General features: G+C 40.2%; 1 protein-coding gene across 3 annotated transcripts in view; it reads left to right on the top strand.

The window, feature by feature from the left end:
- kcnq2b (potassium voltage-gated channel, KQT-like subfamily, member 2b) overlaps nt 1–15,530 on the top strand; it is a 31,097-nt gene that overhangs the window by 7,779 nt on the left and 7,788 nt on the right. The window contains exons 9-15 of one of the 3 annotated variants that reach the window (XM_070992632.1): nt 1,628–1,722; nt 1,891–1,959; nt 2,117–2,146; nt 4,341–4,420; nt 5,461–5,673; nt 12,741–12,788; nt 14,544–14,652. In XM_070992632.1, the coding sequence (XP_070848733.1) occupies nt 1,628–1,722; nt 1,891–1,959; nt 2,117–2,146; nt 4,341–4,420; nt 5,461–5,673; nt 12,741–12,788; nt 14,544–14,652 (644 nt within the window). Of the gene's footprint in view, nt 1–1,627; nt 1,723–1,890; nt 1,960–2,113; nt 2,147–4,340; nt 4,421–5,460; nt 5,674–12,740; nt 12,789–14,543; nt 14,653–15,530 lie in introns of all 3 variants that reach the window. The other 2 variants (XM_070992624.1, XM_070992639.1) reach the window with 2 other exon arrangements.

Genomic DNA, 15,530 nt, shown 5'->3' with positions numbered 1-15,530 from the left:
CAAAACTCCGCCAAATCTGAACACACACATGAATCACATATCATTCAGTTAAATTTTATTTATACTATGTAAAATCACAACAGAAGTTAACTCATGAAACTTTTCATGTACAGGAAGTCAACACCATATTCTTTAATATACAGATACCCCAAAAATTTCCTCAAGACATAACACACTAGACCACCGCTACACAATATGAAAGGTGCTTTGACTGCACTAATTGGAATGTTTTTGAGGCTGCTGCAACAGATCTGGATGAATTCACTGACACTGTGACATCTTACACTATTTTTTGTGATGACTTGAGGCTGGTGAAAATCACATCCAGCACCTGGACCATCAGCACTAGAGCCCCTCAGGGATATGTGCTCTCCCCCTGCTCTTGTCCCTCTACACCAATGACTGCACCTCAGGAGACCCATCTGTTAAACTCCTGAAGTCTACAAATGACACAAGGCTTATCAGCGTCATCTGAGACGGTGATGAGTCTGCATACAGACAGGAGGTGGAACAGCTGGTCCTCTGGTGCATCAGAACAACCTGCAGCAGAACACGCTCAGAACTGTGGAGATGATGGTGGACTTCAGGAGAAGCCCCTCAACACTGCCCCCATCACCACCCTCAACAACAGTTTCCACTGTTTAAAGCTTCAGGTTTCTGGGATCCACTATCTGCAGGATCTAAGGTGGACTTCAAACAGGGTCTCAAGAAGGCACAATAGAGGATGAATGTCCTGTGTCAGCTCAGGAACAGCTGACCTCAACAGCTGATCCAGTTCTACACAAGAAAAATCCAGTCTGTTCTGAGCACATCCACCATCGTCTGGTTTGGGTCTGCCACCAAACAGGACCAGAACAGACTGCGACGGACTGTAAGGACTGCTGAGAACATCACTGGTGCCAACCTGCCCTCCATTCAGGACTGACACAACTCCAGACTGAGTTAGCGGGCAGGAAGCATCACTGCAGACCCCTCACATCCTGGAGACCACCTGTTCCAACTTCTGCCCTCTGGCAGGCGCTACAGATCACTGAACGCCAAAACCACCAGACACAGAAGCAGTTTGTTCCCACCAGCCGTCAGCCTGATGGACAGTTAGCAGTCAGACAGTGACACCAAAACATCCACTGATTGGACATTTATCAGCCAATAATCAACAGTTTTTAACAGGTACTTTCATCACCCCTTATGAGTCAGTTAGAACTGAAGAAGCCTTTTAAATGAGAGGCGAAATGTCTTCTAGAGCCACAAACAAGTCCTGTTGCCTTGGATTGGAAGCACTTAGAATTACCATGACCTGGATGAATGACAATCTTCACATATATTTTGTGATGTAGCTGAAAAATGACCCACGCATGAGCTCCAGATGGTATTGAAATCACTGACAATGGCAGGTAATGTTAAAATCATCTTCCCTGTAAGTTACAGAAACAGTCTGAAGAGCCTGGCAGTTCAGGGAGGCAGCACACTGCCTGAAACTCAACAGGATGAACACTTTGACGTAACCTCCAGTGGAAAGCTTTTATTATGAAAATCAGTGGAGTCGACAAGTTCCTTCTTGCTCCGCATCAGCATGTAATTTATAGCAGTTCCCATGGAAACAGTCATCTGCTGTCTGTCTCTACAGGCGGCCTGGAGGGTTTATGCCACAAACCTAAGCCGAACTGATTTGACTTCAACGTGGGATTATTATGAGAGGACCGTCTCTGTCCCCATGTACAGGTGAGGGTCCGCCAGTCCACCTACAGACACTCTAAAACCATTCTTTATTCTATTCTATTCTATTCTATTCTATTCTATTCTATTCTATTCTATTCTATTCTATTCTTCAATCTAGAAGAGTTTTTATAATCGTATTAGAATATTAAATCTATCTGTATGTTTCTCCAGGTTGATTCCACCCCTCAATCAGTTGGATTTATTGAGGAACCTCAAGAACAAATCAGGACTGTCATTCAGGTCTGCAACATTTAATATAGGAAATCAGATTACAAAGTACACAAACTACTGCAGCTACAACATCTGCAGTAGTCTTGATTGGAATCAGCTTCACATTTTTGTATCATTTAACATTTAGTCAAGTCAGACTCATTTTCTTCTGTCTCTCTGTCAGCAGGAAGGATGTCCAGCCTGAACCGTCTCCCGGGTTAGTGTCAATTCAGTTCAATTTAATTCAATTCAATTTTATTTGTATCGCGCCAAATCACAACAAAAGTTGTCTCAGGACACTTTCCATACAGAGCTGCTACAGGCCGAGCTCTTTTATCCACTGAGAACCAACAATTCCCACATGAGCAAGCATTTGGTGACAGTGGCGAGGAAAAACTTCCTTTTAACAGGCAGAAACCTCAGACTGAACCAGACTCTGGGTGGGCGGCCATCTGCCTCCACCGGCTGGGTGAGAGAGGGAGAGCAAGAGAGGGAGAGACAGACAGACAGACAGACAGACAGACAGACAGACAGACAGACAGACAGACAGACATGCAGTCACAGTAACAGTGACAGTGGATGTAATAACAGTAGTAGCAGTTGCAGTGTCCAGTTCTACAAATAAGTCTTTAATACCAACTAAAGCCAGACGGACTGTGTACAGATTCAGTATGATTTTAGCCCAGAATCTAATTTTAGACTCATGTCCGATGCCCTGATCAATCAATGACCAGCTCTTGGATGATCAGTTGGATTTCTGGTGATCAGAAATTTTGGCCATCTGTCTACTGTTTGAACTGTTAATAAAAAATAAAAACTGACATTATTAAAGAAAAGACAGTTACAAAAAGATAACAACATAATAAAAGTTAAAAAATCAGAAGAACACATAAAGGACAGAATCATCAAAAAAGACAGAATGACAAAAAAAATCCCATAAATACAAAAATGACATGATTAAAAAAAGAGACACAATTACAAAGAATGACAAAATTAGAAAAGGATTACAAAAAGACAGACTTACTAAAAAGACAATTTCAAAAAGACAGAATTATAAAAAAGAATGGTTACAAAGAAGAAAGAAGTGCATTTGATTTGTAAATTTGCATTCAAGAGATGTTTTTTGTTGAAGGTCTATTTTTTAAAGATTCAGAAAGAACCTTTGTGAATGCATTAAGAAATGATGCATATCTTTTTGGTACAGCATAATATAACTCAGTTCCAGTGGAATCCCAATCTTCTATTATTTAATTTACCCAACATGTGCACAAATGCAGAAACAAAACAATAATTAGAATGTTAATATTAAAAGGGTTAGGGTTATAGGCTAACCCTATAGAGATGAAATGCATCCATTTTTTCTCCACAAACTAAGATGGGCTACTATATAGTGCATAATTGACTTGCACTGCCTCAGGTGGCATTCTCTACTGTTAGATAATTCATTATATCCCCAGCCACAGAGTGAAGGCTAGGGGCATATTTCTTTCAGAGTCATTTGGAGATCCTGCGATATAATGCCAAATAAAGCCATTGTTGTAATATGTTCAGTTGTTATCCTTAATGTCCTTTAAAAACCTGAAAATTTATTGTCAAATTTGTCAGTTTTGAGCAGAACCAACACGTGACAGTGTGACTGGCGTTTGCTTGCCTTGGTCACATGTGGAATCAATATCTGATTTAAATTTAGGGTGTATTCACATGTCTCATTTGGAGCAGCTGTTTTGAAATGGCAGCCCCCAAAGATTGGATTGTTTGGGCTTATGAGAGTACAGCAATCACACTTGGATGCAGGACAAAACAAGTGGATCACCAAGAAAGGGTGGTCTCGGCTCACTGCCAGTTACTGTTGTGTTCTTGTGTTACTGTTGTGCAGGAATCCACATCAGGACAGAGATTATGGACAGGAAATCTGAAATGTCACATGTTTGGACAAAGGGAGCAAACAGGGAGGATGCATTTGCAATAAAGGAGATTCAGGACCTACTTTATATTTGTACTCTGTACATTTCTGCAAATCAGAGAAACCACATTGAAACTTTCCTTTTCTTTATGTTCAGACTTTGTGCGTGTTTACATTTCAATTTTATGTTGTGACAATGCTGTGGATATGGTCTGGTTAGATTTAGGCATAAAAAACAACCTTGTTTAGGGTTGGGAGAAGATCAGATTTTGGCTTTAAGTACGCAGTTTAGTCGCCACAAATGTGGCTTGAATAGCACTCTGCTGCTTGGCAGTTGCCCAGCTGTTACACCACCACCATCCTTCTCCTGGTAAAAAATTCATCTCACATGCATGTACCACCAATCTGAACAACAAAGATCTCTTGTATTTTTCTTTTCTCCTTGACTTCTGCCTGACCCCAAAACTTTTTAGATACAATTAAACCTGTCTATCTCTTGTCCCTGCAGTCCAAAGGTCAGTCTGAAGGAGAGGGTCTTCTCATCTCCCCGGAGTTCAGGAACCAAAGGGAAAGGTTCTCCCCAGCATGGTGGGTGGTACAACCAGTTTTTAATGTTTTGAAATGTTGCTGTTGTTGAAGAGTTTATAGGGAACAGTCAGAGTTAATGTTCCCTGTGGTGTGGGAGATGAAAAGTGGATCACATTAGGTTTCAGGTTTGATCATCCTGATCCTCCAGGTTCTCTGTTCAGTATGGGATGTTGCCATCATGACATCACTCATTGGAGTTTGTGGACTACCATCTTGAACTCTTAGTTTCTTGGAGCCAGAAGTGACCATATTTGCATGAGAGGGTGGAGCTGCAGAAGAACATCGGGTTACAGCACAGCTAATGCTAGTGGTAGCAAGCTTGGTTAGCAAGGTGCATACATAATTCACATTAACTGTGAAAGGATCAAAGTTCTAGGATGCAAACACAGACAACACCCCAAAACAAGTTCACAGTTTTTTAAATGTACACAATACTGTGAATACGCATTGCTAGGCCTCTATCCCGATTTACAGGTCACAGATAGCGATTTATCAATCATAATATAGGAGCCACGCTCTATAGCAGTGATTCTCAATTGGTGGGTGTTGGACGCATTTTCAGTGGGTCGCAGGCCTTTGCCCTGGGCAAAAGAAAAATGTTAAGGAAAAAAAATCCGTGCTTATATTTTGAAAGGGATTTTTTTATGCAGTCTATTCGCCGTTAAAAAGAATGCGAGTGTAAGGTACCTCTGTATTACCTTCACTTTTCAGACCTGGAGGCTACATCCATGCTTTTATACATTCTACTAAAGAGTCATATCAATGACACGACAGATACAAAGTTCTTTAGTTTGGTCTGTAGTGACCCAACAGTTTGTAGGCCCTTATTCCCACCAATCAAATAGAACCAGATGGATGTATTTTAATGGAGCCTTTAACCAGGTAGGAACAGTCTGTATAAAGCTCCTGTTGGATCTGGCTTTGATGAAAACCTGCAGGCTGCTGGACTGACATGAACCAGGATGAACCAGGACCAAGCAGAAATAATGGTTCTGATTCTGGTGTGTCCCATTCTCCTCCTCTTTCCTTCATGTCTCCAGTGGTTCCTACAGTTGGCCCTTGTGTTGCTCACGGAGTTCCCGGAGGTCCTGGAGGCCTGGGGAGTGTCCAGGCTGTGCGCCGTTCCCCCAGCATGGAGCCTAGTCTGGAGGACAGTCCCAGCAAGGTTCCAAAGAGTTGGAGCTTCGGAGAACGTAGCAGAAGCCGACAGGCCTTCAGGATTCGAGGAGCTGCATCCCGGCAAAACTCTGAGGGTAAGAGGGTCAGGTAGAAACCACTCACAGCTATCTGCCTGTAGATCAAAACTCCTCAAGGTGGAGCTTTAAGATCCACAACTACAGAACCAGAGTGGCCATTTGTCCTGTCATGTCATGTGTTCCGCAATCATGGGTCAAAGCATCTGCATATGCTCCTTGGTTGTGATAAACTTAATTAACAAACTCTTTTAATTTGTTGTTACACAACTATTGAAGGTGCATTACGTAGTTTCTTTATCTGCACCACAGCACAAGAAAAAAGAGAAAATTCCATCTTTCTGTGTATTTTTCCAATGAGAGAGAGAGAGAGAGAGAGAGAGAGAGGGGGAGAATAAAATAAATAAAATGAAATAAAATACCTAAAATTGATTACATTAAAAAAATTAGTTAAAAGCCAGACTAAAAAGGTGGGTGTTAAGTTTGCTTTTAAAAGTATCAATATTACATGTTGCCCCCAGATCTTCAGGCAGGCTATTCCATAAACGGGGGACGTAGTAATAAAAAGATGCCTCGCCATATGCTTTGGTTCTAAATTTGGGTACTGTTAAAAGGCCACTTCCAGAAGACCTGAGGGCTCTGCTGGGTTCATATGGTAAAAGCAAGTTAGATAAATAAGAAGGAGCAAGACCATTAAGAGCTTTATAAACCAATAAAAGTATTTTAAAATCAATTCTAAAACACACAGGAAGCCAATGCAGAGACTTTAAAATCGATGTAATGTGAGCTCTCTTTCTGGTCTTTGTCAGAATTTGAGCGGCTGAGTTTTGAAGAAATTGTAGTTGAAAAATATCCTTTTTAGGGAGACCAGAAAGAAGAGCATTGCACTAATCAATCCTGCAGGTAATAAAAGCATGAATAAGTGTCTCTGCATTGGCTTGAGAGAGAAACTGGCATACTTTGGCAAAGTTTTTAAATAATAAAATGCCTTTCTTGTGAAATTCTTTATATGAGCCTCCAAATTCAGTTCTGAGTCAAATGTCACACCAAGATTTTTGACTTGTTGACATGGGCTAAAAGAGACAGCTTGTAGTTTGCTAGTCAGTTTCTCTCTCTGGTCTCCTGTACCAATAACTAAAACCTGAGTTTTTTCCTGGTTGAGCTGTAGAAAGTTCTCTGCCATCCAGGATTTAATGTCTGAAATACAATTAACATGAGTGTTCAAAGTTCCGAAGTTGTGTTAACGGAGTGTCCCTGTTGTGATTTTCTTTTGAGAAGACGTCGGGCTTGATGCAACTCTGCATTTAAGTTATCCTCAGCGATGTCATAATTCTGTGCCACAGTCAATAAGCACCTCTGATCTAAAACTGATCTGTGCTTTGGGTTTAGAGCTGAGACCCCTGACAGCACATGATAAAAAAGCTCATGAGATAAAATGTCATAAAAATATACTTTGTTTAATGATTTCTTATTGGATTTCATGCGGGTGCTCTGGGGGTGCGATGTTACCACTAGGGGGAGCTGAAGCACCGGCAAGCCCCTCCTTGGCGCCGCCTATGTCTATTTTGCTTCTGAAGTGGACTGCAAGATCTTCACATGAAAGGTTTAGTTCAAGAGGTTGGTTAAAAACAGGGTTAATAAAATGGCCAATGGCTGAAAAAAGGACTCTTGGATTTTGTGACTGTTACTGATTCATTTTGAAAAATATTCTTGTCTTGCATTTTTAACTGCCTTGTTGTAGATGGTCAACTGTTCCTGAGAAATCTGAAAATGAACTGTTGTTTTTCTGCCATTTTCTCTCTACTATTCTGCAGTTTCTCTTCAGTTTTATTAGGTCATTGTTTCGCCAGGGAGGTTTTGAGTTTGTTTTAATCTTTTTAAGTTTTACAGCAGGTAGTGCGGGTGCCTCACAGCAAGAAGGTTGCCGGTTCGATCCCCGGGTCAGGCGGGGCCTTTCTGTGTGAAGTTTGCATGTTCTTCCCGTGCATGTGTGGGTTCTCTCCGGGTACTCCGGCTTCCTCCCACAGACCAAAAACACGCTCATTAGGTTAATTGATGACTCTAAATTGTCCGTAGGTGTGAGTGTGAGTGTGAATGTTTGTTTGTCCTTGCATGTGGCCCTGCAATCGGCTGGCGACCGGTTCAGGGTGTACCCCGCCTCTCGCCCATTGTAGCTGGGATAGCCCCCCGCAACCCCAAAAGGGATAGGCGGTATAGATAATGGATGGATGGATGGATGGTGGATGGATGGATGGTGCCACTATGTCAAGTGCTGACTTGAGTTTACTGTTAAAATTATCAACAATAAAATCACAAGAAGGTAAAATCTCGGGAGGAATATCACGTAAAATATCAATAAAACTTGCAGCCACTTCGGATGTAAGATAGCGTTTTCTTACAGTATGTTCTGGAATTTCCTGTTGCTTAAAATGATTTACCTTAAAAAGACAGAAATGATCTGATCAGCCCACATCCACAACAGAGGAAACCTGTACTGACAGGCCATGGGTTATGACCAGATCTAATGTTGGATGAAATTCATGCAGTTAATTAAGTTTAAAAAATCTAAACTCAAAGAGTCTGATTTATTATCCACATGAATATTAAAATCACCTAAAATAATAATCCTGTTATATTTAGCATGGATAATCGAGAGGAGTTCTGAGAATTCTGTGATAAAAGAGGTGCATGGTTTGGGTGGTCTGTAGATGATCAAACATAGTGTGGGAGGGCTGGCAAAAAGAAAAGAGTGATATTCAAAAGACATCTACTCACCAAATAAGATGAGAATAAGAATTGTGGCTGTCCCCTCTCCTCTTCTACCATTTCTAATAGAATATGAAAAGTCATGGGGGGGGGGGGGGGGGGGTGAAGCTTCAATGAGGGTTCATCAGTGCCAAGCCACGTTTCAGTTAAAAACATACCATCAAGATTCTTCTCTAAAATAAGGTCATTCATAAGAAAGGTCTTATTTGAACAGCAGCAGGGGAGGTCACACATGTTTAGATATTTCAAGTTATTGAGATTAGGGCCAGGGGGAATTTCATGTGTTCTCTGGTGGTAATATTGACAGGGATAGATGAATTGTTGGAGAAGTCTGAGGGTCCCAGTCCTATAATGCAGCTCTCACTGTTAAAGGTGGAACTAAAATAATAGTGTCTTGGGCCCGGGAGACATCAAAAACTTTATTTATATAGCACCTTTCTTAACAATGTTACAAAGTGCTTTAGAAAATTAAAAAAAAAATAAAACCAGATAAGACAGATAAAATGATAAAAAGGACAAGGACATGAACACAGAGGAAGTGAAGACAATAAAATGATAAACAGATAAAAGCATGTACAACTTATCGCCAATTGATAAAATGGCCTAATTTTAGTCATTAACCTGAGTTGGAAGAAACATGACTGAACAACACTTTGACTTGATCATCAAAACAGAGTTTAGTGTCAAATACTACCTCGAGTCCCAGCTTCCATTAAAATATTATTTGAGAGACCATCAAGATCAGCACCAAAAGAACTGATGGAATCTGGGGGACCAAACAGAATGACTTCAGATTTATCATCATTAAATTTAGTGAAATTTTGGAACATCCAGGATTTGATACCGGAGTCAAAGTCAACTTATTGCCAGTTACACCATATGTGCAGGACATATAGAGGGATCAAAATGCTGTTTCTCACAGTCCCACGTTGTGTGCAAAAAGGTTAAAAAGGTAAAATCAACCATACAACAGCAAAGAAAAAATGGAATAACAAGTGTTTAAATGTAAAACCATGGGTACAAAACTACTGAACAGTACTAAGACATATTAAAAGTGTCAGGATAAATAACTACCATATGTATATGTATATACTGTATATGTATGTATGTATGTATGTATGTATGTATGTATGTATGTGTATGTGTATGTGTATGTGTGTGTGTGTGTGTGTGTGTGTGTGTGTGTGTGTATATATGTGATTTGTGTTACTGAGGATTATGTGAAAACGTAAAGTGATGACTGTGAAGTTGTTGTACAGTTGTATATAGCAGTCATAGTTAATGTCTCTGATGGTTGGAATTGCTTCTTTTTGCTGAGATGTCTGATGTCAGATGGTTGTGATGATGATGATGATGATGATGATGATGAGCCACTTTTGAAGAGAGCTCTCAGTAGCAGCTCATTGCTTTGTAGCTCAGTGGTTTCATGTTGTAGGTCTTTTTTTTTTGACACCACTGCTTCCCTAATCAAACAAGTAGGTCACAAATGACCTTGGAAAACTGCTGCTGTTTGTCCAAGAGACAGTGGCTGAACAGTAAATCAAATGTCCACTTTATACCACTTAAAATCTCCCATAAGATTTACAGTAAGGCTGTCAGAAAAGAAAGACAAACCCGAATTCCTCTTCTCCATTCTCCATCCATCCCTCTTGAACCCATCTCTGGCTTTCAGTTTAAATGAGTCTCAGTTTTTAAATTGCATCATTTTTAAAGAAAAACTGAGCTAACCTAATTCAAATCTTCCTTTTATCAGTGAACTTCTTGGGAAGAGTTTTTGTTGACCAACTGCATGACCATCTTAATACTAATAATATATTAGATAAATTCCTTTCGGCTCGGAGCAACCTGAGACTGCTTTATTTAAGGTAGTAAGTGGCCAGAGAATGAAAACTGATTCAATGTGGTTGTCCTCTTTTTGCTAGGTTGGAGTGCTGCATTTGATATGATACGATAACGGCATTTTAATTGATTGACTTGAGGAATAATTGGGTCTCTCTGCCTCAGTACTTTGCTGGTTTTGTTCATACCTGTCAGAAAGAATTTTTATTTTGTTAGTTTAGTTAGTTACCATCATGTGACATATAACTGTTATGCTGATGATAGACAACTTTGTTTTCACAATCTCTGTTTCATCAGACAACCCAAGTTCTTTAAATGCTCTTTTTTATCTCACTGATATTAACATCTGGATGAGTATATATATTTTTTTTAAGAAATGTGCAGAAAACAATTTCCGCTGGTCGGTTCAAAAGCAGAAGTCAGTGTTTGCGAGCCTGTGCAAGCAAATCGAAACTGATCTGGGAGTGGTCTTAGAGGCAGCCATTTTTGCAAGGTTGTAAAAACAGCATTTTTTCCATATGAGGAAGTCACCAAAATTATACCATTTTTACTCAGAACAATGCCAAAATACTGATACATGCTTTTATTTGAAACTGCTTAGATAATTTCAACCTTGTCCTTACTGGTCTCCCAAAGATGTCGTTAAGAAAATTACAGATTCTTCAGAATGCTGCAGTCAGGATTTGGACCAATACCAAAAAACAAGAGAGCTCATGTTACCCTTCTGCATGCATCACTGCACTCGCTACCTGGATCTTCTAGACTTGGTGTTGGAGTCCTCTTATCTACAAAGCCTTAATCTAACAATCTAGTGCACTGATCTATCAGCCTCCCATTTCATGCCCCAACAAGAACTCTCAGATCTTCCACTGCCTTTCTTTTAGAAGTTCTTAAAGTGTTCCACAAGAAATCTGGTGAGGCTGCTTTCTGTTTTTGTCACCCTGAACTGTGGGCAGCCTCCCTGTGGATCTTAGAACAGGGAAATCCCCTGGAATTTAAAACAAAATAAGATCTATCTTTTTCCTCATTTGATTTTTAATTTGGGTTAACTTTTATGGTGTCATTCTTAATGATTTTTTGTATTGTGATCAAACTTTTTGTTCATTTGTTTTTATTGCTGTTGTTATTTTTGCTATTCATTTACATCTTGTTTTTTATTATGTGATCATGATTTGTTCAGCACTTTGGGCTGCAGTTATTAATATTATTGTATTACCAACCTGAGTGACTGCTGTTATCACAGAGACAGTATAAGTTACATTCACATTTGTCAGTCGTACAGTGTGCAGGAGAGGACAATAATCTATACTGTGTTCGTCACATCTCAGAAAGTTACAGTTTACAGTACACCTCAGACATGATGTTTAGAATTTACATCAAATAAAACCAACTTCACAATGTCAAGTACCTGGGGAAGGAGAGAGGGATGTGAGGGAGGATAAAGTTTTAACTGGTTCTGAAAGCCTTTTTGCTTGCATACAATAACTACAACTCCCATGATTCTGAGCTGGAGCTGCACTATGAAAACCTGTTGTGAACTAAAGATGTTGAATGTCTTCGTGGTCTGCTTCCAGTCTTTGTGTTAAAATAGGGTAACAGTCTCCACCTACTTTCAGTCTTTGTGCTAAGCTAGGCTAACAGTTTCCCCTGCTTCTTGTCTTTGTGCTAAGCTATGCTAAAAGGCTTCACCTACTTCCAGTCTTTGTGTTAAGCTAGGTTAACAGTTTCCCCTGCTTCTTGTCTTTGTGCTAAGCTATGCTAAAAGGCTTCACCTACTTCCAGTCTTTGTGTTAAGCTAGGCTAACAGTTTCCCCTGCTTCTTGTCTTTGTGCTAAGCTATGCTAAAAGGCTTCACCTACTTCCAGTCTTTGTGCTAAGCTAGGCTAACAGTTTCCCCTGCTTCTTGTCTTTGTGCTAAGCTATGCTAAAAGGCTTCACCTACTTCCAGTCTTTGTGCTAAGCTAGGCTAACAGTTTCCCCTGCTTCTTGTCTTTGTGCTCAGCTATGCTAAAAGGCTTCACCTACTTCCAGTCTTTGTGCTAAGCTAGGCTAACAGTTTCCCCTGCTTCTTGTCTTTGTGCTAAGCTATGCTAAAAGGCTTCACCTACTTCCAGTCTTTGTGCTAAGCTAGGCTAACAGTTTCCCCTGCTTCTTGTCTTTGTGCTAAGCTATGCTAAAAGGCTTCACCTACTTCCAGTCTTTGTGCTAAGCTAGGTTAACAGTTTCCCCTGCTTCTTGTCTTTGTGCTAAGCTATGCTAAAAGGCTTCACCTACTTCCAGTCTTTGTGCTAAGCTAGGCTAACAGTTTCCCCTGCTTCTTGTCTTTGTGCTCAGCTATGCTAAAAGGCTTCACCTACTTCCAGTCTTTGTGCTAAGCTAGGCTAACAGTTTCCCCTGCTTCTTGTCTTTGTGCTAAGCTAAACAAATAGTTCCGCCCTGCTTGTTGATGATGGAGATAATGATGAGTAGAGTTTAATCTTCCTCTGATGAAGGTTTGTCTCCTCCTCTTCCTCCTCATGTAGTGCTGATAGAGATGCAGGATGAAGAGTTCAGACAGAAGAGCTCCCCAGGTCAGCACACACACTAATGCACACACACACACACACACACACACACACACACACACACACACACACACACACACACATTCAGGCTAACACACACAAATACACAGTACATACATGCGTTAGACTGGTGAACCAGCAGGATGCTTTTGTTGTGACAAAGTTACAGGAAATGCGGTTTGTTCGTCACTGGTAGTGGCCGGTCATTAGTGGCCTGTTTTTCATTAAAAACAGGTCCAATCAATCAGGTATGTTCAGCAGATCAGTTTTAAAACTGACTTAACTGCTGTGGTGATGTGGAAGCTCCTGATCACAGTGCTGTGTGGTGCAGTGACACAAACACTCACACTTTCTTTGGCTCATCATACTTTCAGCAAATCAATATCTAGTTGGTCCAATTATCCCAGTTTGCTCTTTGGTGTGTTTGTGTTTTGTTTTGTTGTTGTGTTTTGTGTGTGTGTGTGTGTGTGTGTGTGTGTGTGTGTGTGTATGTGTGTGTGTGTGTGTTGGGACCCTCTAACCAAAGACTCAGCCCCTCACCCCCTTGTTTTATTTAAATTCCAAAACTGTAAAATTTAATTAGAGATATAAAACAGGGGACAATGTATATATAGGACTGAAGAATAAGCAGCTTTATTTTAGTAACCAGTATCAAGACAATGGCTGGGTCAACTGGGCAAACTGCTCACCAGCCCCAAAATCCCCAGGTTCAGCCATCATCACTGGTTCTGGCTATTTGGTTAGTTAGAAATGTGTTAAGTTATTAGCACCATTCAAGTACATCTAACTACTTAGATAATTTTCTGTCTTTGAAGGGGCCCTAGTTTAAAAATTCAATTCAGTTCAATTCAATTCAATTCAATTCAATTCAATTCAATTCAGTTCAATTCAATTCAATTCAATTCAATAGTCCGTTATTAGTCCCACGAGGGGAAATTCCAATTTACAGCAGCATCAGTAGATCAGGTAGTCAAACAAGTGCATGCACATTAAAAACAACAATTATATACAGAAGGTGAGATACAGAGAAACAATTCAATTCAATTCAATTCAATTCAATTCAATTCAATTCAATTCAATTCAATTCAATTCAATTTTATTTGTATAGCGCCAAATCACAACAGAAGTTGTCTCAGGACACTTTCCATATAGAGCTGGTACAGACTCTTTTATCTACAAAGAAACCAACAACTCCCCCATGAGCAAGCACTTGGCGACAGTGGCGAGGAAAAACTTCCTTTTAACAGGCAGAAACCTCGAGCAGAACCAGACTCTGGGTGGGCGGCCATCTGCCTCCACCATCGTCCTAAAAAAAATTGTAAATACTATTTAGAGACTGTTATGTACAGTAACAGGTTGTATTGCACAGGTTGTTGCACAGATTAAACATCTATATTATTAAAATATTTTTTAACTTTATTAACTTCAACTTTTAACTTTTAATTATTTTAGTTTAGTCCCCCGCAGCATTTACTTAAATAGTTGTGCTTGTTCAAATTATGATGAAACAAACACATATTAAGTCTTATTTCAGTTCAGAAGATCTGGTTGCACTTCATGTGAACTTGGAGGAAGGAGGGTACATGTTCAGGGTGCAGTAAGTCAGTTCAGGTCCACAATACATTTTTCCCAGGGGCCCCTTAACAGCTTAATCCGGCCATGATCAGGACACGTCGTAGCTGAACTTTTTTCAGGTCTCTGCTGCAGCGCCACACGTGCTTCAGGTAGGGTGCGCTGAATGACAAAATGTTGTTGTTTCAGAGGCCAGCCTGCCAGGAGAAGACATGGCCGATGACAACAAGAGCTGCCACTGTGAGTTTGTCCCTCAGGATCTGACCCCAGGGTTAAAGGTCACCATCAGAGCCATCTGGTATGAACTGCTTGTGTTCTTCATTCAGAAAATCTTCATGAGTTTATCTGCTCATCATTCATTGCTTTACTCACTATTTAGTTGCCAGTTATTAACCACTGAACTCATTCTGCTTTTTATTCACATTATTTTTTTTTATTTTTTATTTTTATTTTTATTTTTTATTTGTGTTCACCCCAGGGTCAAAGGTCACCATCAGATGTTGGGTAAGACCAGTCAGTCTGACCTCCAGTTAGCTTCATTATTTTCTGTTGTTTCACTGTTTTCTTTTGTCTACCACTAAAGCTCCTGTCATTGGTAAGACATTCTTTGGTTATTATTATTCTTATTTTTATTCTTATTCTTATTGTTATTATGCGTGTCTGTGGTGGTGTCTGTTCTATAGGGCTGTGTCGTTTGGTCCTCTTACAGCTTCCCTGCTGGTTTGGTTTAAGTAGAGCGTCAGCTTCAGGAGCCATTTTCACAAACCTTCTGACAGTCTTCAGAGGGCTCCGAACATGGAGTCGTAGGTTAGGTGTGATTGGTTGATAATAAACATTCTTAGTGATGATGGACGGTGAAATCGATGGGCCTGATCGTAGAGTTCAGTCTCTGGTCATAGTGGCACTGTTTGATGTCATGAACGTCTCATTTCAATAAATGAAGTTGTACTTTAAAAGAAGTCCACGGAATGTTTGAGATCACAGGTCTACCTGCTCACTCACCTGTTCACAAGCTGGTAGCTGTTCTGTTTATTAGCTCATGTTTGTTAGCATACTGCTAAGTTTAGCATGTGATCTATTTGATGGTCCTTAAAGAGGAAAAATGTCTCAGCTTTCATCAGTTCGTCTGATTGTTGTCCAGCTTATAGAAGCAGCTGTTAAATGACAGAACTTTGC

This window comes from Chaetodon trifascialis, chromosome 3 (assembly GCF_039877785.1).
Source record: "Chaetodon trifascialis isolate fChaTrf1 chromosome 3, fChaTrf1.hap1, whole genome shotgun sequence".
Taxonomy (NCBI): domain Eukaryota; kingdom Metazoa; phylum Chordata; class Actinopteri; order Chaetodontiformes; family Chaetodontidae; genus Chaetodon; species Chaetodon trifascialis.
The sequence above is the reverse complement of the archived record's forward strand: the minus strand, read 5'-3'. Positions and strand labels throughout refer to the sequence as shown.